Here is a 19,683-nt window from a genome sequence, read left to right as displayed (position 1 = left end):
TCATACCCAAAATAGATCCTTGCGAGTCATGGAAGAAATTAAAATATTATATTTCAAGTCAAATATGGATTAAGTTTAATTTTATCACCAGAGTAATCTGGAGCCATGTCTATTATGCCCACTTGATAACCAGGGGAAACGATTCCATTCAGACCAACAGCCAGTACGAAGAACACCACATTAAGTGTGGCGTCGCAACCCACCAAATTGGACCCCAGTAAACAAAATGCGGGAAGCATCATACCTAGAAAGACAGATTTTGACTTTCGGTTACCCAAAGGAGAAGAATAGTCTGACCTCGTAACCTACCAGATATGGTAAACAATTTTCGAATGTTTGTTCTACTGATGGTGTTCTTGGTAACGAGGTAATCAGCGAACAAACCGCTAAACCAACTGATAGTTACTTGTGCCAGGTATGGTAGGGACATTAGTAGACCACTCTGTAAAATAAAATATTATAAAGTATATTTGTGTAAGCTTTGTTGGTAACATATTTCTCTTGGGACTACCTGTTGGGTATCAAAGTGTAAAATTTTTGCCATATACGTAGGTAGATCGTTTAAGATAGTGCTGAATCCCCAACCGTTGCAGAAATCCGTGATTGCGACAACCCAAACGGGGAGTGAAGTTATAATCTGCCACCACGGAGCCTTAGGGTTCTGCGTTAAAAAAAGTGAACTCAACCCAATGGGATTAAAGGCTTCTAGAAAATAATACTTTATGAGCCTTTTCTTCGGCCATATTCTTTAAAATGAACTGCAACTCCGACTTTGATATGCGAGGATGCTCCTCAGGGGTCTCGTAGAAGAAAACCATGAAAAGTAGAAACCAGATAGCCCCAAGACCTCCTGTTGAGAAAAAATGTTAGGTTTTGTGTTGTGCGTGATCTTCCTCGCGGCAGGGCTCAAAAACTGCGGTAATAACCAAAGAAGTAGAAGGTAGTTGGCCATCCCCCAATCTTCAAGGACTGCGAAATGGCACCCGCGATTGGGTAGGCTATGCAGGAGCCTAGACGCATCCCTGACAACGCAAATGCTAATGAGAAACTTCGTTCGTTGATTGGAATCCATCGACTTATTATTGTACTTGTTGCCGGAAAACTGACACCCTGGAGATAGATTGAAAGGTTACCTTCTTTTAATTCGCTTTAAATTCAAGTCAACTTACCTCAAATGCTCCTTGTATAACCCGAACAGCGATAATCGTTCCCAATGAATGATACACGGCGATTGGCGTCAACAGAGTTAAAACGGACGTACCAAAGACCCCCACACCGAAAACCCATTTTGCTCCAATAGTTTCTGCCAATCGTCCACCAAATAGGTTAGTAACGACATATCCGTAGAAGAAAGCACCCAGGACCAAGTTTTGTTCGTTAGCGTTCCAGTTAAACTTGGGTGGGCCATCGTAATCCGCTTGAATAGACTTAAAAACAACACTATATTAAATCTTAAGAAATAGTTGCGTCTTATGTTTCAAGTCTCTACCAAATAATTTGTGATAAAAGAACAGTTACTTGGACAATACTTACCTCAAAAGTTTCATTTGTGGAAATATTCATAGGAGTGTTCAAGTCCAAAGCACATTCGCCACCAGTTGGTATGTTTCCAAGTACCGCTGTGTTGTTGACCATTTCCAAGATGGTAACAGATATGTTAACCCGAAGGGTGTATAAGTTAACTTCCCCAAGAAATACCAATATCAGGATACCAAATCTAACTGAACACCATCGACCTTTATAGGCCGGAACTGTTCCAACGTCTTCTAACCCAAAATAAAACGCGCATGCGTCTATAAATCTTAAATTTCCCTCTGAACCTCAATTACCAACCTTTAGAGGCGTCATTCTGGTCCTGCAGGACCATCACAGTACCGTATTTTTCACAGTTTTCCTTGCCTCCGTCGGAATCCATTTGTATAGTGAAGGACTGACATGTTGAGGAATTCTTTCTGGAATTACTAGTGTTGTTTTCGATGGTTTAGAAACATCTGTTAGACTCCACCGTACATTTTTATTCAATGTCGTCTACGACAACTGTGTTTGACGGGGTCGAAATGAATTTGAATTCTAAAATCCAATATCTGTTAGTTATGCAAATTACTGGGTGTTTTCACACTTTGATTTCCTGTACATTATCGTTCTATAGCTCTGCCGTGGGTTGTCATATGTTTGTTTATTTATTTGAAAGAAGGTTATGGCCTTATAAGTTTGTGTTTGACCTCTCAAAACAATAATAACAGAACAACGTTAAAATATGAACAAAGAAAATAGGAATATTTTAATTTTTGAGCCATACACGAAAAGGGTTAAGAATTATACATAGTTTCAATTAAAAATAGTTTCTTGGACGAAAATGCAGGTGAACTAATCGACGACGCCTTTTGATTGCAAATCAAGACTATTTTGAACATCATTTAATTCCAGTTAATCAAATTAATGACTTAAACTCGTTTATCGATGCCCCATGGTTGCAATTTTGCCGTCCCTCCAATTAGATAGATGAAGGATCCCATAAGATACATGGCTATTGATACCCAAAATACTTTATGCCAATTTTCTAATGTATCCTAAAAGAACGCGAAACATTAATTAGTACAGAAAGAGATCTTTAATTATGTCAAGTAATTACTCCGTTTGTAATAAACGCTCCAACTACAGCCGGAGCTATGAATCCTGTTAAACTTCCAATGGCATTAGTCATTCCCAAAATAGAACCTTGCGAGCCATGGAAGAAATTAAAATATTATATTTCAAGTCAAACTTAGATTACGTTTAATTTTATCACCAGAGAAATCTGGAGCCATGTCTATTATGCCCACTTTATAACCAGCAGAAACTATTCCATTCAGCCCAACAGCCAGTACGAAGAACACCACATTAACTGTGGCGTCGCAACCCACCAAAGTGGACCCCAGTAAACAAAATGCGGGGAGCATCATACCTAGAAAGGCAGATTTTGACTTTCAGTTAGCCAAGGAGAAGAATAGTCTGACCTCTTAACCTACCAGAAATACTAAACAATTTTCGAATGTTTGTTCTACTGATGGTGCTCTTGGTAACGAGGTAATCAGCGAACAAACCGCTAAACCAACTGACAATTACTTGTGCCAGGTATGGTAGTGACATTAGCAGACCACTCTAGAACATTGGTGGGAAAATGTTTTGGTTAGGTTCGTTCTACCAAAGTATGCGCCCTAGGGACTACCTGTTGAGTATCGAAGTGTAGTATGTGCGACATATACGTTGGTAGATCGGTTAAGATAGTACTAAATCCCCAACCTTCACCGAAATCCGTAATTGCGACAACCCAAACGGGAAGTGAAGTTATAATCTTCCACCACGGTGTCTTAGGTCTCTGCATTTTGAATAAAGATACGATACAGTTTTAATTTGGTTGTTGAAGGAAATTAAGGCAATACTGAGGGCAGTTCATACCTTATGCGCCTTTTCTTCGCCCATGTTCCTCAATATATACTGCAGCTCCGCCGTCGATATGCGTGGATGTTCCTCAGGGGTCTCGTGGAAAATGATCATAAAAAATAGAAACCAGAGAACTCCAAGGGCTCCTGTTAAGAAAACTCTTTACGTTTCGATTTGTGTGGGATAATTATTTTACTAACCAAAGAAGTAGAAGGTAGTTGGCCATCCCCCAATCTTCAAGGACTGAGAAATGGCACCCGCGATTGGGTAAGCGATGCAGGACCCTATACGCGTCCCGGACAGTACGAAAGGTAAAGAAAAACTTCGTTCGTTGACTGGAATCCATCGGCTTATTATTGTGCTTGTGGCTGGATAGCTGAAACCCTGCGAGAAGTTGAAAGATTAGTTTCTTTGTGTTTAAATGTGAGTCAACTTACCTCAAATACACCTTGTAGAACCCGAACCGCGATAATTGTTCCCAAAGAATGATACGCTGCAATTGGCGTCAACAGAGTCAAAACAGCCGTACCAAAGAGACCCACACCGAAGACCCATTTGGCGCCAAAATATTCAGCCAATCCACCACCAAGGAGGTTAGTAACGACATATCCGTAGAAGAAAGCACCCAAGACCAAATTTTGTTCATTGGCGTTCCAATTAAACCTTTGTGGACCATCGTACTCCGCTTGGACAGTCTATAGTCGAGAAATTATTTACAAAAAAGCTTGGACATCTGTTGGGACAATACTTAATTACCTCGAAGTTGTCGATCATGGAAATGTTCGGAGTGATTATGTCCAAAGCACACTCGCCACCCGTTGTTTTATTGCCTTGAACGGTTGTGGCGTTTACCATTTCCAAGATGGTGACGGATAAATTAACTCGAAGAGTGTATAAATTGATTTGCCCAAGAAATATCAAGATCAGAATACCAAATCTAACTGAACACCATCGCTTATTGTAGACCGGAACTGGGCCAAGGTCTTCTAATCCAAAACAATGTGTAAAATCAATCTTAACCTCAAGTCCGGTACGACCTGTCATACCACTAACCTTTAAACGCGTCATTTTGGTCAAGGATCATGACAGTACCGTATTTTCCCACGGTTTCGCCACCTTCTTTGGTATCCATTTGGATAATGAAACTCAGGAGTGTGAACTAATGTTTTATCATATAACGAAAAAGTAGTGTTGACACTTTTGAAACATCTGTTAGGCTCTACCGTACATTCGTATCTACGTCGTCGTATACGAGCAAAACCCTTTGTGTTTACAACTACTCTGTGAAATAGTATTGGTAATTGATTACTAGCTATCCGGTACACCAATTACAAACCGCCCCTAGGTAAATTCTGGAAAAATCATGGGTTTTAGTATGAAAACAAAATTTCTAACCGGAACTCCGATCTCGACTTTTCAAACGCAGACTGTACTTTAAAACCCTACATATTTTACTTGCCGCGTAAAAGGTACGAGAGTGACATAACTTTACCAACACTTGAGGGAGAGTTGTCGCTTGGCCTTCACAGCTTTCGTTTCATGATTATACATACACAAGCAATATAGAAATATTCGTTTATCAAAAGTACCCTGAATTTATTCAAATTACGTTTTTAAGTCAGTGTGGGCGGTGATAAGTCAACACTTACTATTATACCTACGAAAATGAATTGTTATTAAACCCAGAGGCAAATAGAGATAATAGAACGTGAGGCAGCAAGAAGAGCGTAGAATATTTACTTCCCCCTCGTGGTAAATACTAGCTAGTACGCTGGAAAACCCTAATTACGATTAACCCTCGGGACTACGAAATCTATTATAAAGATAACGTCATTAGAGAGAAAGAGATCGAGACTTGGGTAGTTAACATCATACTGGGCACTACGACAGATTTTCATTCACAACTGTATATAGTACATCCCCATTTTCTATAATATACTATTTGCCTAAATTGATCGAAAGAGTTTTGATAATGAATGATCATTTCAGAAGTTTACCTTTGAAGGAAAATAATTTCCAGGGATTTAATGATCTATTATGAATTTTGTTTATAGACGTACCAATAGTTTTGCGTTATGTTTTAGACGTTTTAATATAGCTAAAGCTGCTGTAGTCAAACGTAACGTAAACTGTGGTATTTTCCAACCGTTACGAGGTCAACTATAACCAGGCGTTAGTTTAAATATAAATTTGCAGCCTACAAAGGTAGAACGAATCAAGTAAAAATATGGTAAAACTATTATCCGAATTAAATGTAGGTCAATAAGGTGCTTTGGTTGAATTTCATTGAAATGTTATAATTTTACTACCGGTATTTAACAACGAGGTGCTTCCCGAATCAATTAGTTTATATTTAAATAATTTCAATTGAAAGTAAAAGTTTGTTCATAAGTTTATAATAACTCGTAATAAGTTGAAACTATAGCGACTGGTGCTTTCATTAAAACAAATTTAAATGGCGCTGACCTTACCTTCATTCGGACTCTTAGGTTGCCACAGATTCTACGCAATTAATATTAAAATTGTCCCACAAATTCTAAATAACTGTGATTAAGGTACTACTCGGAAATTTGTGTTAGGACTATAGTTACGTCTGTTAGACTTATTGGGCATTATTATTTACTTAAGGTTTTATACGTCTATTTTAGTACAAGTAGGCGTATATTTGAATAAAGTCAAGAGTCCTTTTCTTTCTCTAAATTTAATAAAATTAAGTAGAAAATGGAAAGTTTTCTTTATTTCGATTTTTAATGCGTTTAAGCAAAGTAGGACAAAGAACCTCTTAAGATCTCGAACGTTATTAGAGAAAGGTTGGAATGCCTTTTTTATTTTAAAGTAGAGATGCAACCTAAATTATTTATTTACAAAAAATAATGCACTACATAATTTACCAAAAACCTTTTGCCATCAATTTCAAGTAGTTATCTTGATTATTTAATGTAATTGTTTCTCGACGCCCCATGGTTGCAATTTTGCCGTCCCTCCAATAAGATATGTCAAAGATCCAAACAGATACATGGCTATTGATACCCAAAATACTTTATGCCAGTTTGCTAATGTGTCCTAAAGAACGCAAAACATTAATTAGTACAGAAAGAGATCTGTAATTATTTCCGAGTAATTACTCCGTTTGTAGTAAATGCTCCAACCACAGCAGGAGTAATGAATCCTGATAAACTTGCAAAGGCCTTAACCAATCCCAAAATGGAACCTTCGAGTCATCAAAGTAATTAGGCTTGTCTATCAAAAATCGATCTTCTGTATGCTAATTAATTACCAGCGTAATTTGGAGCCATGTCTATTATTGCCACTTTATAACCAGGAGTGTGGATTCCATTCAGTCCAACAGCCAGTACGAAAAACACCACATTAACTGTGGCGTCGCAACCCACCAAAGTTGATCCCAGTAGAGCAATAGCGGGAAGAGCCATGCCTAGAAGATTTGACTCTTAATTTTTATAACCTGGGAACTAGCAGGTATGTTACTGAACAAGAACTGAGCTGTTACCTCCCTTTTATGAAACTGAAAGTCGAATCTTACCTAATGTCGTGAACCATTTCCGAATGTTGGTTCTACTGATGGTGTTCTTGGTCACAAGGTAGTCGGCGAACAAACCGCTGAACCAACTGATAAATACTTGTACCAAATATGATAGTGGCATAAACAAACCACTCTGCAAAATAACATTGTGAAATTATTTTATTTTCGCGCCATTGGTAACACATTTGGTTCCGACCTGTTGGTTATCAAAATGCATAATGTTTGCCATATACGTCCGTAGATAGGTTAAAAGTGTAAGCATTCCCCAATCGTTACAGAAATCCGTGATTGCTAAAGCCCAAACCGGAAGTGAAGTTAAAATCTTTCGCCATGGAGCCTTAGGGTTCTGCGTTTTGAATAAAATGTAAATCAGTTTTATGAACAATATTTTTTGTTATAGACACGAAAAATAAGATTCCGTGTACTTTTTGGGCCTTTTCTTCACCCATGTTCTTCAAAATGAACTGCAACTCCGATTTCGATATGCGTGGATGTTCCTCCGGGGTTTCGTAGAAGAGAACCATAAAAAGTAGAAACCAAACGGCCCCAAGAGTTCCTGTTGAGAACCAAAAACACATCAGGTTATGCAATTGTCCGCGAGCTTCAAAGGTTCGCCTTACTAACCGAAGAAGTAGAAGGCAGTAGGCCATCCCCCAATCTTGAAGTACTGCGAAATAGCACCCGCGATTGGGAAGGCGAGGCAAGGTCCGAGACGTAACCCGGACATGACAAAAGATACTGAGAAACTTCGTTCGTTAACTGGAATCCATCGGCTTATTATGGTGTTTGGGGCTGGATAGCTGAGACCCTGTGACGGAAGTTGATAGGTTACTTACATTTAATTTGGATCTAGTCAATGTACCTCAAACGCTCCCTGTAGAACCCGAACCGCGATCATTGCACCCAAAGAATGATACGCGGCGATTGGCATTAACAGAGTAAAAACAGCTGTACCAAAGAGACCCACACCATAGGCCCATTTGGCTCCCAATGTTTCAGCCAACCCACCACCAAGGAGGTTGGTTACGACGTATCCGTAGTAGAAAGCACCCAAGACTAAGTTTTGATCGCGGGTGTTCCAATTAAACCTTGGTGGACCATCGTAGTTCGCTTGGACCATCTACCAATGAAACAATACTTATCAATGTTGCTAAGAAATTGTAACTCTAAAGAAGCAAGTAAATAAATTGGAGGTTTATTTACTTGCGGATGAGCTTAGTGACCAAAGGACACTCATTGATCACTTACTTCAAAGGTTTTATTTGTGGAACTGTTCGAAGGAAGGATTATGTTCAAAGCACATTCACCACCCGTTGGTTTAGTACCAGGGACCGCCGTATTGTTGACCATTTCCAAAATAGCTACAGATATGTTAACTCGAAGGGCGAAAGTGTAGATTTGCCCGAGAAAAACCAGTACCATGATACCAAATCTAACCGAACACAATCGACTATTGTACGCCGGAAGTGGTTCAACACCTTCTAACCCAAAATAGAATGAAATATAAATGAATTTTCAAGTATTTCCGCAAGTCGCTCGCGTACACACTTGTGGCTAAAACTATTTCACACCCAGTAAGCCACTTGTGGGCATCCTTAATTCCAGCTTACCCTCAAGACCTATCTAGAAAATGCAATAAAACCAACCTTTTTTGACATCATTCTGATTCTTTTCCGTGACAGTACCGTAGTTTGCGAGGACTATGTTGGTATCCATTTGTCTAATGAAGATCAAATGGTTTATTCATTCATATTTGAATTTGTTTTATTCTACATGAACGTTATGAATATTTTAATGGCGTAGGTTTGATTTTATGAGCGAAAAACCAGTACTGTTTAATTCCTGGGTAATGTGCACAAAGGGAGAGTGAAAAGGAAAATCAGTTCTTCTGATACGCTTCATGTCGAATGAAATTTAGCGCAAATGAGTATGAGTCTAACTTTGGACAAAATATTTGATTAAATTGGACACTGTTGAACTCGGACACCATAAGCAGGCTAACTTTAGACCATGGTAAATACGATATTTGGTAAATATAACTTTTAATGGAACGTGTAAAATTACAACAAAACGTTATAGTGCATAAAAATGTGAGCTCGCGAGCTATAGTGGTTCGATAACTGTTGAATCGACTGAATATAAGGTCGGTCGTTAATTAATCAAGCCGTCGCTGAATCGGCTCGGCTGGGCTCGAATTCGGCCCGTTCACCACTAGCCGGTGCTGCGGCTCGAGCTCGTGCGTAGTAATACCCCATGGTTGAAGTTTGGCCGTCCCTCCAATTAGATAGGTCAAAGATCCAAACAGATACAGGGCAATAGTTACCCAAAATACTTTGTGCCAGTTTGCTAATGTGTCCTAATGAAATTCGGAAATAATATTGGTCAATCATAAAGAGCTAGGTTTGTTGTAATTATGTCAAGTAATTACTCCGTGTATAGTAAACGCTCCAACGACAGCTGGAGTTATAAATCCTGGCAAACTTGCAAAGGCATTAGTCATTCCCAAAATGGAACCTTGCGGGTCATCAAAGTAATTAGGCTTAACTATCAAATATCTATCTCGTTTAAGCTAATTAATTACCAGCGTAATCTGGGGCCATGTCTATCATGGCCACTTTATAACCAGGCGCAACGATTCCATTCAGACCAACAGCCAAAACGAAAAATAACACGGTAATTGTAGAATTACAGCCTGCTAAAATCGATCCCAGTATGCCGATAGCGGGAAGGACCATACCTATGAATTTCACAGCTAATTTTGTTAATTGTTATAGCCTGAAAACTAAAAGTTGACTGAAAGGTAGGCTATTTTGATGTCACGCAACTCCTCTGCAAGAATGACCTTCATCTTCTTGTTCTTTATAAGTTACCTGTTTTTGCAACCCCCCCCCCCACTCCCGAAGAAGAACCATTTAGCTGAAACTTGAACCTTACCGCAGATCGTGAACAATTTTCTAATACTTGTTCTACTGACTGTACTCTCCGTAACAAGGTAGTCAGCGAACAAACCGCTAAAGCAACCACTAACTACTTGCGCCAGATATGGCAGTGACATCAGAAAACCACTCTGTTAAAGCAAATAACGTTATGAAATTTCGAAATTTGCCAAAAGTTTCTTCCGAGTTAGGACCTTTTGGATATCGAACTGCAAAACGTTTGACATATAAGTTGGAAGATAGGTTAAGAGAGTAAACATTCCCCAATCGTTGCAGAAATACGTGATTGCTACAACGCAAACCGGAAGTGAAGTTAGAATCTTCCGCCATGGAGCCTTAGTGTTCTGCGTTTTGAAGAAAAACGAAATCAGTTTTTTTTATTTTATAAATGAACAAGCTATCGATAGTCGGTTTTATGTACGATTGTAGATTTTAGTAAGGACCCCTTTCTGTTTCCCTGTTATTCTTTCAATGGTATGCATCCCTCTGAACGCCAAAAACAAAGGTTCCTTTTACTTTATGCGCCTTTTCTTCGCCCATGTTATCCAAAATATACCGCAGCTCCTGTGGCGATACGCGAGGATGTTCCTCGGGGGTTTCGTAGAAGAGAACCAGAAAAAATAGCAACCAGATAACCCCAAGAGTTCCTGTTGAGAATAAAAACTTTACGATTTTGCGTTGCATCCTGTTCGTTATATTTTCCAATCAATACGAGGATAGAGAAAGAAAAGTGAACCGGAAGTTGAGGGTAACTCTTCACATCAGCGGTATACACTTCAGCTTTTTACCCTCTTTGGCATTCTAACCGAAGAAGTAGAAGGTAGTTGGCCATCCCCCAATCTTGAAGGACTGCGAAATGGCACCCGCGATTGGGAAGGCGACGCAAGGTCCAAGACGTAACCCGGACATGACAAAAGATACTGAGAAACTTCGTTCGTTAACAGGAATCCATCGGCTTATTATTGTGCTTGGGACTGGATAGCTGAGGCCCTGTGATAAATTGAAAGATTAGCTTGTTTTCGTTTTAGTTTAAATACTAGTCGATGTACCTCAAATGCGCCTTGTAGAACCCGTACCGCGACCATTGTTTCCAAGGAATGATACGCGGCTATTGGCGTCAACAGAGTCAAAACAGACGTACCAAAGATACCTACACCGTATGCCCACTTGGCACCCCGTGTTTCAGCCAATCGCCCACCGAAGATGTTAGTAACGACATATAAGTAGTAGAAAGCGCCTAAGACCAAGTTTTGGTCGTTGGCGTTCCAATTAAACGTCGGAGGACCATCGTAATCCTCTTGAACTATCTACAATAGAAACAATGCTTCTCAAAGTTACTACCGACATGTAGAAAATAGGGACTTACCTCGAAGACTTCGTTCATGGAAATGTTCGGTGGAGGGATTTTGTCCAAAGCACATTCCCCACCCGATGTTTTATTACCGCGCACCTCTGTGGTGTTGACCATTTCCAATATGGTAATAGATATGTTTACTCGAAGAGCTAACATGTATATTTGCCCGAGAAATATCAAGATCAGGATACCAAATCTAACGGAACACCATCGCTTATTATAGACCGGAACTTGTTCATCATCTTCTACTAACCCAAAATGAAATGTAATTTTACACCCAGCAGCGACTTGCGGGATCCTTTAATTCCACCCACGCCTCAACATCGATACAAAATGCCTTAAGTACCAACCTATTGTGGTGTCAGTGTGGTCCAAGACCGGGATAATAGTGCCGTAGCTTCTGAAGACAGTGGCGTTATTCATTGTAACTAAAACAAAATTTCGTGTTAGTTTGTAGTCTTGAAAACAACTGACAAACACAATTACATAAGCGTACACGTATTGGATTTAGAATCCAAACGTTTGGTTTTTAGAGTGCAAGTCGCGGATGAATACTTGTACCAACTTTACAATGGGGTTTTGTAATTGTGAGCGCAATTACCGGGTAAATGCTCTTACCATCCTTTGATAGGTGTTGTGTCATAGGTCAATACCCTTGTTCCGTGGCGTCATTCTGTTTCTTGTCCAAACTAAACTAAAATGGTTTTTTCATTCACGAGAAAAATCTAATATTTCGAAAACATCTACTTGAACATTATGTAGGCTTTTTTTGTGGGCGAGAAATACTCGTACTGTTGTACCGCATCTTTTGAATTACTGTTCAACTCACTTCTCTTCTTTCGTGGTAAAAATCTATAAACGCCATTGTAAATGTTACCTTGCATCTCTACTTTAATTTAGAGTTATGTGAACGCAACTCCATAATCAAAAGAGGGGAGGGTCAAAATCTCGTAACAATAACCGAACAACTTTCACTTTTTTTTTCATCTCAAAATCCTACTACAATCCTGACAAATCACAAAGTGGTTCCCTCGAAACAACGAAGTTATTAATAATAAGTTTAACACGCTGCTAGTTTGATTTTAAACGGGGGGAGGGGAGACTTTCTAGAAGAACCCCCCAAAAAGAATTACGTATAAAGCACTCAACACCTCTGGAAAATCTAAAGGAATCCTTACTTACATTAAACGTTTTTTACAAATCAAAACTAGCTATCGCAGAGGCGGCCCTCCCTATCTTGAAAGTTTAAGTATCTCTTTAAAGTTTTACGCTCAAGAGAGGTGGAAATAACTTTCAAGACGTCTTATTGGTTATTAAGGCTTGTTACGTCACTAATACCAACCTAATATTAGCATATATATATATTTGAGGCAATCATAATGGTAACCGTGGAACACGTGCTTTTGTGTTTTTATAAATAATAAAAAGAAAAAATAAATTCATATGAAGTTGTATAAATATCTATGAATGCTTTCAAAAGTCTTTAAATTTTGATTAAATTTTACACAGATAACATCTATCTATGCCCCTATATCTCAACGAGAAATTTATCTTTCACGCTATATTTGTTTGTCTCTCTTAAAGTAATTAGTGAACTTAAGTTCGACACCATTATTATCTTTGGGGTATTCTCAGTAACCCCAAAATTTTAAGCTTCTTGAGAAGGGTGTAGGCCTTTTTTTGAATATTTCCGTAATTTTTCAAAGAAAAGTCCCAGAATATTTACGACAGAAAGTGAAACTAAGGAGAAAAAAAAACAGAGAAAACGAAATTTTAGTTTGACTAATTAACATTTGGTGTCGAGATGTGTATGCTGTTTTTTCTGTTAAATCCTAATCCAGCACCGGATGGTTATCTATTAATTTTAGCAAATATTCGAGATGAATTTTATAAAAGACCAACGCGACAGTGTCATTTTTGGGACAAGAAACCGAATTGTATTGGAGGTAAGTTTTTTTTTTATTAAATCTTAATTTATTATTTTTGTTATAATTTAAATTGCAATTATTGGCTTGAAACATAAATTAGAGATAATAAACATGGTGGTATTTAGGCAGCTTTATATATTGTATTAATCCACCTTATTCCCGATACGTGAGACAAGGCTTAACTTGATATTTTTAACTGATAAAGATGTCTTCATAATGATGCGTAGTCTGCTTCAGATAAAATTACCACGTTAAGCCTTGGCACAGGTGGATTACTTGCTTTAATTAGTTAGTACAAGATATATAATTTTAAATCTAATGAGCTTCGTGTTATTTCTTAAAAATAAATCCGAAATCAATGAAATCGAAAACAAAATTGATTAGAAAATTATTTTTAATTGATATCGTTTGCTATCTGTTAACGATATTTTAAGCTAATAGAGATTTTGGATTGTTTTTCTATTTTCATTATGTATGGGAGTAATTTACATTTGAACACTATCGAGGCAAATTATCAAAATGTGTATTTACACTTTCCCACGTATTAATTTGTTTTGTTCGATTTTAACGGAAAATTTAGCAAATATTTATTATTATTGTTTCAGTACAAACATAAGTAGATAATTAGGCATAAATTTGTTTAATTTTCACTTCGTTACCCATACTTTAGTAAAGCTAACAATACAATTAATATTACGCAAAGGCTTAGGGCTTTAAGCCTAGTTTGAAAAAGTTGAAATTTAGGCTTAGTTTCCATCGAACCTTAATCACTTATAATTTGTCAAATAAACTTAAAATTTTATCCAAAGTCCAAGCTAATATTGAAAGAGTTATGCTAAAAAATTCCCAGTTAAGAAGTTTGAACTTTAATCCGGAATCATTTTTTGAAACTTCAGTTTTAAAGCTTTATACAAACAAGCGAGTGTTAAACTCTCCATTGCCGTCACTAAAACCTCTTGTTAATTCTATAAAAAAGCATTTCGATTCTCGACCCAACCTGGGGTCCGAGGGCCCTGTAAGGGTTTAGTAGAAATCGAAAGCTGGGAAAGGGGCGAATCTTTTCAAACTAAAGCTTTCTACTCTTATTGCTATATTATCTCTGACTACAGCAATTTCTGAAAGGTTGTGTAGGCGCAAAGAGTTCTGCGTAAATTTATTTTAGTGTTAAATCCTGTGACAAATTTAAAAGAATATAAATTTACATTATTCTCGCCATTTTAAAATTTGTTCTGAAGGTGCAAACTTTACCCAACTATATAAAATATTTATCTGTTGTTGTCTCTTCTTTCCCAAAGAGATTTTAATGCATTTTATTATCAATGAAAGTTGTTTTTATTTGTTTTTATATATTTTTTTCTTGCTCAGTTGTTTTGTACTTTCGAGGGGTCCAACATTTACACGGAATCTCATACGCATTTGTGATAATGTTAGACACCTCAACAACAACTAATTCCTAGTATAAAATATTTTGCCGGTATACTTTTGGTTACAATATTACTTCTAATATTATGATTTATAAAAGATTTATAAATATAAACGATAAAATACTAAAGAAAAATACTATGATTACATTTAAAAAAACACGCCTAAAATAAAGCATTACCACAAGCTAGAGATATATCAAAATTTATTATTATTATTATATTTTTTTAATGGTTATATTTAGACCATGGTTTTTTTTTATGCTACGAGAAATGTTAGTCATATTACGTAACAATTGTATAATACAAGTGCTGTAATTCAGGGGGGGGGGCGGTTTATTATAAGAGATTTTCGATTTATTTGAATCCGGAAGTCAGTAGGCTATTGTAAACATGCAATTCTTGAGGGTTTTATGCGTAGTTTAAAAAATGGGTTTAAATTTATATTAGGGCATAAATTGGGGTTGATTATAAACATACATTAACTTTGGTTTCATTTAAACTAGTAAATTTTAATAAACTAGACTTAGTTGTTTATGGGTTATAAGGTTTGAGTGGCATGGGCTGGGAGTTTATTGTCACTCCCTAATTGTTTTTTAAATTTAAAATGGGTTTTTGGGAACGGTAATGACTTTCACTTTACTTCCTCGTCAGTTGACGGTGAAACCAGCCGTTATGGCGATTTTTACTATAACCTTTCCTCATACGGCGGGTTTTTAAATCAACTGTTATATCAAGGTCAAGTTCCTCGATTACATTACAAGGAAAGTATTAGATTACGTTACTGACAATAGAACCTTTTCGAAAGGGGCTAGCACTTCGGCCTCTGTCTTGATTTAAGGGTTAAGGCGGAACATTGAAAGGATCAACGGTATGTGGATGCAAAGACGTTAGAAAGGACTTCAAAGTTACCGGTCCTTCAACAAAGTCCTTTATTGTTTACGTCTTTGCTCTCCGTAAACATACCCATGAATGTTCCGTCTTGGTCTTAAGAAATGATGGTGATCAACACACCGGACTCTATTTTTATCCCATGACTCATTGTCCATTTCCAATAAGTTATCTAGTTCCCACCAATCTCTGACGTCACTAACCAAATTAAAATTTCTTGTAAGATTGGGATGGGGACTTAATTATTACAAGATAGCTAATAAAGATAATTTGACAGTAATTTCGCGAAAAATTACACGAAATTTGTGTTGAGGATTAAGAAGGTCCCTTGAATTTTTGAAAGTACAATAGAAGATAATTTTCAAGGAGCTTTTTTAGCCTAGAAACAAGTACAAGTGACCCTTTCAAAGTCTTAAATCTTTCAAACATTGGCTTTCACTTCTTATAAATTTATCAAATAATTTTTGACTGACAAATTGACCCCGATTCCGACAAGTTGTAAGTCTCTTTATTTCGGTATTCCGAAGCTTTGAAAAAAAAAAAAAAATTCGGTATGAGAGAAAAAGTGTTTCAAAAGCCTTAAAAGTAAACAATGGGAAATAGAAATTTTTCACTTCCTGTATCTCGATTTGGGTCTTGTATAGTCGAGAGTGTCTTAAAGCCGCGGGGGTGGGAAATCAAGTCTATTTAATCGAAAGTGAAAAACTTTAAAAAGTACTATAGTCTTCAAGTGGCGGACTAAATTGAAAAACCAAAAAACCGGTTTTTTATAATTTTCAATTTTGAATTTTAGGGCAAACTAAGCGGCTCAAAGAGTATGATGAGTTTTTTTAACGCGGTGGTGGTTTTTAGGAACCATATATAGCTCTCTATATATTTGCCCTATATACTATATATATATATTTATATAATTTTTTTATTGAAGAAAAATTGCATTGTACAATTTTGATTAATTGTTATGGAAGTTAAATTGTTATAATTTTTATTTTCTAATAATTAATAATAGTATGTAAAATATGTAAATATGTTAGAATCGCATTTGCGTACTATTTACAAACATTGCTCAAAGGTTTCGTTTGAATTTTATTGAAATCAGTGACCCTAACTTAACCTTTGCAAGGAATATTTTTGTAAAATGATGTGTATGATCTTAAATATGTTTGTTTATTTTTAGGCACAGACGCTGAAACTGAAACAGCGGGGGGCACCTGGTTAGGTATGAGCACTGAAGGCAAAATTGCCTCGCTTCTTAATGTTATGAAACCTATCAATTGTTACGGAGTTGGACATCGAACAAGAGGTAATTGTTTTTAATTTGAATTATGTAACTAATAATTAGTTTAACTTCAGTCCAGTGTTGTCGTGAGACAATTTGGTCAAGTACTGATTCAAACTGAACTGCTAGCCTTTGTCTCTGCAATCTCCCTGTTTGAGCCCTCTCTAATTCGCAATAGCGACTTTCAATAAGATGTAAAATTTGCGCTAATTTAATACAGGAACAAAACTTCAAGCTACTGAATCCTATAACTTACTTACGACTTAGTAATTTTTAGTCTACGCCTTAAAGTAGAAACGCAACCTGAAGATGTGTATTGCCTAAAACCAAAGGCAAATAGAATTATCAGAAAGTGCGGAAGCGAGCCTCTCACTCATTGCCTCTGAGCTACGGAAAAAGACTTTTTTCCCCCCCCCTTCCGCAGTATACTGGGGGGGGGGCACTCGTGTATTGAATGCAATACTCGGAGATCATCGTAAACATATACTGGGCAATGCCGTATTACAGTTACTTTCTCTTATTACTATTTGCCTTTGGTTCTTAGTAATTTTAGATTGCGGTTCTACTTTTTCTTTGTTATTAAAGACGTTATAGGCTTAGAAAAAGGGTGTTGGGTGCTTTTTCAATAGTTTAGGGTGAATAACCCGCGCTACTGTTTAAATATTCCGTACGTGGGAAGAAGCGACAGTTACTTATGTTATAGTTCCTATTGACTTTTTACCTTGTTACCAGTTTGTTCACTATGAACGCGTACCTTTTTGTCAGGATTCCTAGCTGTTGATTTCCTGGAAAGCAACTTTGACGGACCTAGTTTCCTTAAGAATTTGAAAAGAGGTGCCGATGACTACAGTGCCTTTTTATTAGTCACCTTAGAAGTCAGGTAACGTTGCCACCACAAAAATTAAGTGTATATATTGTCACTAGCTGTTACCCGCGGCGTCGCTCGCGTGTAATAAGAACTTCCTTCAAAATGATATAAATAATGGGTAGATTTTACTGGTGACTGATATTTTTGTAGCACCCTAGGAGCGAGGGCACTCGGCGTTGCCCGTCAGCCCGTCGGGACATTTTTTATTATTTTTCACGCGGACATTATTCTATAAAGAAGGTTTTTAAGTTTTTGGCTGCCATTTTAAAAGATGGCAACAAATCGAACCCGAAAGACCATTCAACCCGCCTATAGGTCAAGGGAAACCAGTGTACTAAATATTTGCGAAATCGTTTGAAACGCGCGGACTCTGTTGCATAGAAAAGATTTTTTACATTTCTGGTCGCCATTTTTTAAGATGGCGGCGGATTGGAAAAATCTTTCTTAGTACGCGCCTACTACTTATGAGTAACGTTCCTGCAAATTTTCAGCCTTCTAGGGCAAGCGGTTTGGGCTGGGCGTTGATTATCAGTCAGGACTTTGATTTATATAGATATAGATAACCCTATAATGTATAAGTGTGGGTCTACCATATTTTCCCTCTACATTCTTCATAAAGAATTCGTGCTCGTAGCAAATATCCTTTCAACCCCATATGCTTATGATAATTTCTGTATTTATTTATGAGCTTTATTAAAAATTCTTTATGCACTTTTGCAATTTTAAAGTCCCAGTATAGGTCAAGTTCGAGCTTCTCATTATTCCAATGTCGAGGATGAAATGCCGACCATTTTGAAACCAGGTAAGTAACTCAAGGACGAGAAATAATAAGGAAAGAAAAGTTGAATTCTATAAATTTTTCCCGAAAATGTTTCCTGATTCAGGTGTCCACGCTTTTGGTAACTGTTCACCGACTAAGCCTTGGATGAAGGTCAAGGCGTCCAAACGTCGTTTTGCGCAGATTGTAGCCAAGAGTAGGTCGGTCAGAAGAAAGGAACAATTGATTGAGGATCTTTTTGAATTTCTAATGGATAAAAAGGAGTAAGAGAAAGTTTCAGGATAGAGGAAATTGAAGAATTAACTCTGGCTGGTTCAGGTACTATCCCGATCCTCAACTTCAAAATGACGCCGATGGTTGGCCAGATGACTACCGCCGGGGACTTAGCTCGGTATTTGTAAATATTGAAGATGATTTTGGCAGCAGGTAAGGTCGAAATAAAATTTGTGGGAACCAGAAAGGCTACATTAATAAAATTGGATCGCGCCAAGAGTTCGTAGGACTTTTCAGTTAAGCCTATTTAAATTTATAATACGTTTTCCGTGTTATTTAGAACTCATAGTTTGATTTTGGTGGATGCTAATGGCAAAGTTGACTTTGTTGAGAAAACAATGAAGGAACCGGTTAATCCTACCAGTGACCAATGGGAAAGTAACCGTCATCAATTTACAATACAAGATAGACCTTCACAAATCCAATCTCGTTTGTGAGGCAAACTGACCTATAATTTAAGAATTTTAAAATATTTTAATATTGACGAACTGAAAGAGATAAACGAACACTATCACAGACCCTTAATATAATTAATATATTTAAATACTAGAAGCTGTGATAAATCTACGGATTTTAGCCTGTTTTGTTAAGTCCTCGACAAGTCTTATTAACCAACGAAGAAACAGTTTGAGTTGGTACTATGAGGAATCTTTTGAGTGTATTTTCATTTAAAAAAGTCCCTCGCAGCTTAACCAAGGCTTAACGTACAGAAATATTTGAGTTAGTTCTGTAACTCAGGCTTGCTTATAGAAAATAATTTGGAAATTAGGCTTAGCACATTGTTAGATTGTCATAAACCCATTGTTACCAACTCCATGCTAAGCCTAACTTCTAACAATGAGGATAAGATAGTTGAATGCGCAATTTTTTCCATAAGCAAGGCTGATGACTCTGTATTTTAGATTTTTTTTTCAGTTATAAATAGTTTTGTATATTTTTGTTACCTTGAAATTAAATTTGATTTAAAAAAATATATCAATTTGCGTGTTACTGT

General features: G+C 37.1%; 5 protein-coding genes across 12 annotated transcripts; 1 reads left to right on the top strand and 4 right to left on the bottom strand.

Moving 5' to 3' along the window:
- Positions 1 to 244: 244 nt before the first annotated feature.
- LOC149654656 (sialin-like) lies at positions 245 to 1,915 on the bottom strand. The gene is made up of 7 exons (XM_089845287.1): positions 1,834 to 1,915; positions 1,534 to 1,766; positions 1,170 to 1,427; positions 927 to 1,110; positions 720 to 850; positions 512 to 661; positions 245 to 442 (listed from the first exon to the last, which is right to left on the bottom strand). Exons 1-7 carry the CDS (start codon positions 1,913 to 1,915, stop codon positions 245 to 247), a joined length of 1,236 nt encoding a protein of 411 aa, XP_089701413.1.
- Positions 1,916 to 2,256: 341 nt separating this feature from the next.
- On the bottom strand, positions 2,257 to 5,696 carry LOC149654655 (sialin-like). 3 transcript variants are annotated; one of them, XM_089846226.1, is made up of 12 exons: positions 5,421 to 5,696; positions 5,299 to 5,351; positions 4,477 to 5,236; positions 4,180 to 4,409; positions 3,861 to 4,118; positions 3,624 to 3,807; positions 3,439 to 3,569; positions 3,209 to 3,358; positions 3,009 to 3,141; positions 2,789 to 2,944; positions 2,633 to 2,718; positions 2,257 to 2,570 (listed from the first exon to the last, which is right to left on the bottom strand). In XM_089846226.1, exons 3-12 carry the CDS (start codon positions 4,553 to 4,555, stop codon positions 2,445 to 2,447), a joined length of 1,533 nt encoding a protein of 510 aa, XP_089702352.1. In that variant the 5' UTR covers positions 4,556 to 5,236; positions 5,299 to 5,351; positions 5,421 to 5,696; the 3' UTR covers positions 2,257 to 2,444. The 3 variants fall into 3 exon arrangements, with proteins under 3 accessions (XP_089702352.1, XP_089702351.1, XP_089702353.1); XM_089846225.1 differs by having other exon boundaries at positions 4,477 to 5,351; XM_089846227.1 differs by lacking the exons at positions 5,299 to 5,351; positions 5,421 to 5,696 and having other exon boundaries at positions 4,477 to 4,704; positions 4,920 to 4,965.
- Positions 5,697 to 6,357: 661 nt separating this feature from the next.
- LOC149654654 (sialin-like) lies at positions 6,358 to 8,680 on the bottom strand. Its single transcript, XM_089845286.1, has 10 exons — positions 8,611 to 8,680; positions 8,201 to 8,445; positions 7,827 to 8,084; positions 7,589 to 7,772; positions 7,390 to 7,520; positions 7,161 to 7,310; positions 6,965 to 7,097; positions 6,701 to 6,856; positions 6,549 to 6,634; positions 6,358 to 6,486 (listed from the first exon to the last, which is right to left on the bottom strand). The coding sequence occupies exons 1-10, from the start codon at positions 8,678 to 8,680 to the stop codon at positions 6,358 to 6,360; spliced, it is 1,542 nt and encodes a 513-aa protein (XP_089701412.1).
- Positions 8,681 to 8,890: 210 nt separating this feature from the next.
- On the bottom strand, positions 8,891 to 12,138 carry LOC149654653 (sialin-like). Of its 6 annotated transcripts, none has more exons than XM_089846219.1 (13): positions 12,002 to 12,138; positions 11,873 to 11,948; positions 11,605 to 11,682; positions 11,446 to 11,502; positions 11,267 to 11,352; positions 10,950 to 11,207; positions 10,707 to 10,890; positions 10,417 to 10,547; positions 10,095 to 10,244; positions 9,899 to 10,031; positions 9,546 to 9,701; positions 9,393 to 9,478; positions 8,891 to 9,320 (listed from the first exon to the last, which is right to left on the bottom strand). In XM_089846219.1, exons 2-13 carry the CDS (start codon positions 11,895 to 11,897, stop codon positions 9,120 to 9,122), a joined length of 1,545 nt encoding a protein of 514 aa, XP_089702345.1. In that variant the 5' UTR covers positions 11,898 to 11,948; positions 12,002 to 12,138; the 3' UTR covers positions 8,891 to 9,119. The 6 variants fall into 6 exon arrangements, with proteins under 6 accessions (XP_089702345.1, XP_089702346.1, XP_089702343.1 ...); XM_089846220.1 differs by having other exon boundaries at positions 8,892 to 9,320; positions 11,446 to 11,499; XM_089846217.1 differs by having other exon boundaries at positions 8,893 to 9,320; positions 11,267 to 11,502; positions 11,873 to 11,943; positions 12,002 to 12,137.
- A 920-nt stretch (positions 12,139 to 13,058) lies between these two features.
- Positions 13,059 to 19,662, top strand: LOC149654652 (transport and Golgi organization 2 homolog). The gene is made up of 7 exons (XM_089846241.1): positions 13,059 to 13,200; positions 16,669 to 16,794; positions 17,536 to 17,650; positions 18,367 to 18,440; positions 18,523 to 18,679; positions 18,735 to 18,842; positions 18,970 to 19,662. The coding sequence occupies exons 1-7, from the start codon at positions 13,059 to 13,061 to the stop codon at positions 19,124 to 19,126; spliced, it is 879 nt and encodes a 292-aa protein (XP_089702367.1). The 3' UTR covers positions 19,127 to 19,662.
- Positions 19,663 to 19,683: the final 21 nt, after the last annotated feature.

The sequence above is a fragment of the Phalangium opilio genome, unplaced genomic scaffold (assembly GCF_054372755.1).
Source record: "Phalangium opilio isolate 3A_F unplaced genomic scaffold, DU_Popi_V2 ptg000079l_1, whole genome shotgun sequence".
Classification (NCBI taxonomy): domain Eukaryota; kingdom Metazoa; phylum Arthropoda; class Arachnida; order Opiliones; family Phalangiidae; genus Phalangium; species Phalangium opilio.
The sequence above is the reverse complement of the archived record's forward strand: the minus strand, read 5'-3'. Positions and strand labels throughout refer to the sequence as shown.

Excerpts from the sequence above, each read along its gene's own strand:
- LOC149654656 (XM_089845287.1), bottom strand. The coding sequence starts at position 1,915 with ATGGATTCCGACGGAGGCAAGGAAAACTGTGAAAAATACGGTACTGTG. Across the intron at positions 1,428-1,533 it reads CCACAAATGAAACTTTTGAG|TCTATTCAAGCGGATTACGA; the intron begins GTAAGTATTGTC and ends GTTGTTTTTAAG. Across the intron at positions 443-511 it reads TACACTTTGATACCCAACAG|AGTGGTCTACTAATGTCCCT; the intron begins GTAGTCCCAAGA and ends TTTATTTTACAG.
- LOC149654655 (XM_089846225.1), bottom strand. The coding sequence starts at position 4,555 with ATGGATACCAAAGAAGGTGGCGAAACCGTGGGAAAATACGGTACTGTC. Across the intron at positions 3,808-3,860 it reads TTCTACAAGGTGTATTTGAG|GGTTTCAGCTATCCAGCCAC; the intron begins GTAAGTTGACTC and ends AACTTCTCGCAG. Across the intron at positions 3,359-3,438 it reads GCGAAGAAAAGGCGCATAAG|AGACCTAAGACACCGTGGTG; the intron begins GTATGAACTGCC and ends TTCAAAATGCAG.
- LOC149654654 (XM_089845286.1), bottom strand. The coding sequence starts at position 8,680 with ATGGATACCAACATAGTCCTCGCAAACTACGGTACTGTCACGGAAAAG. Across the intron at positions 8,446-8,610 it reads TCAGAATGATGTCAAAAAAG|AAGGTGTTGAACCACTTCCG; the intron begins GTTGGTTTTATT and ends ATTTTGGGTTAG. Across the intron at positions 6,487-6,548 it reads GAGCATTTACTACAAACGGA|GACACATTAGCAAACTGGCA; the intron begins GTAATTACTCGG and ends TGCGTTCTTTAG.
- LOC149654653 (XM_089846216.1), bottom strand. The coding sequence starts at position 11,897 with ATGACACAACACCTATCAAAGGATG. Across the intron at positions 11,503-11,604 it reads CCACACTGACACCACAATAG|TAGAAGATGATGAACAAGTT; the intron begins GTTGGTACTTAA and ends ATTTTGGGTTAG. Across the intron at positions 11,208-11,266 it reads CCATGAACGAAGTCTTCGAG|ATAGTTCAAGAGGATTACGA; the intron begins GTAAGTCCCTAT and ends TTTCTATTGTAG.
- LOC149654652 (XM_089846241.1), top strand. The coding sequence starts at position 13,059 with ATGTGTATGCTGTTTTTTCTGTTAAATCCTAATCCAGCACCGGATGGT. Across the intron at positions 13,201-16,668 it reads GAAACCGAATTGTATTGGAG|GCACAGACGCTGAAACTGAA; the intron begins GTAAGTTTTTTT and ends GTTTATTTTTAG. Across the intron at positions 18,441-18,522 it reads GCCGACCATTTTGAAACCAG|GTGTCCACGCTTTTGGTAAC; the intron begins GTAAGTAACTCA and ends TTCCTGATTCAG.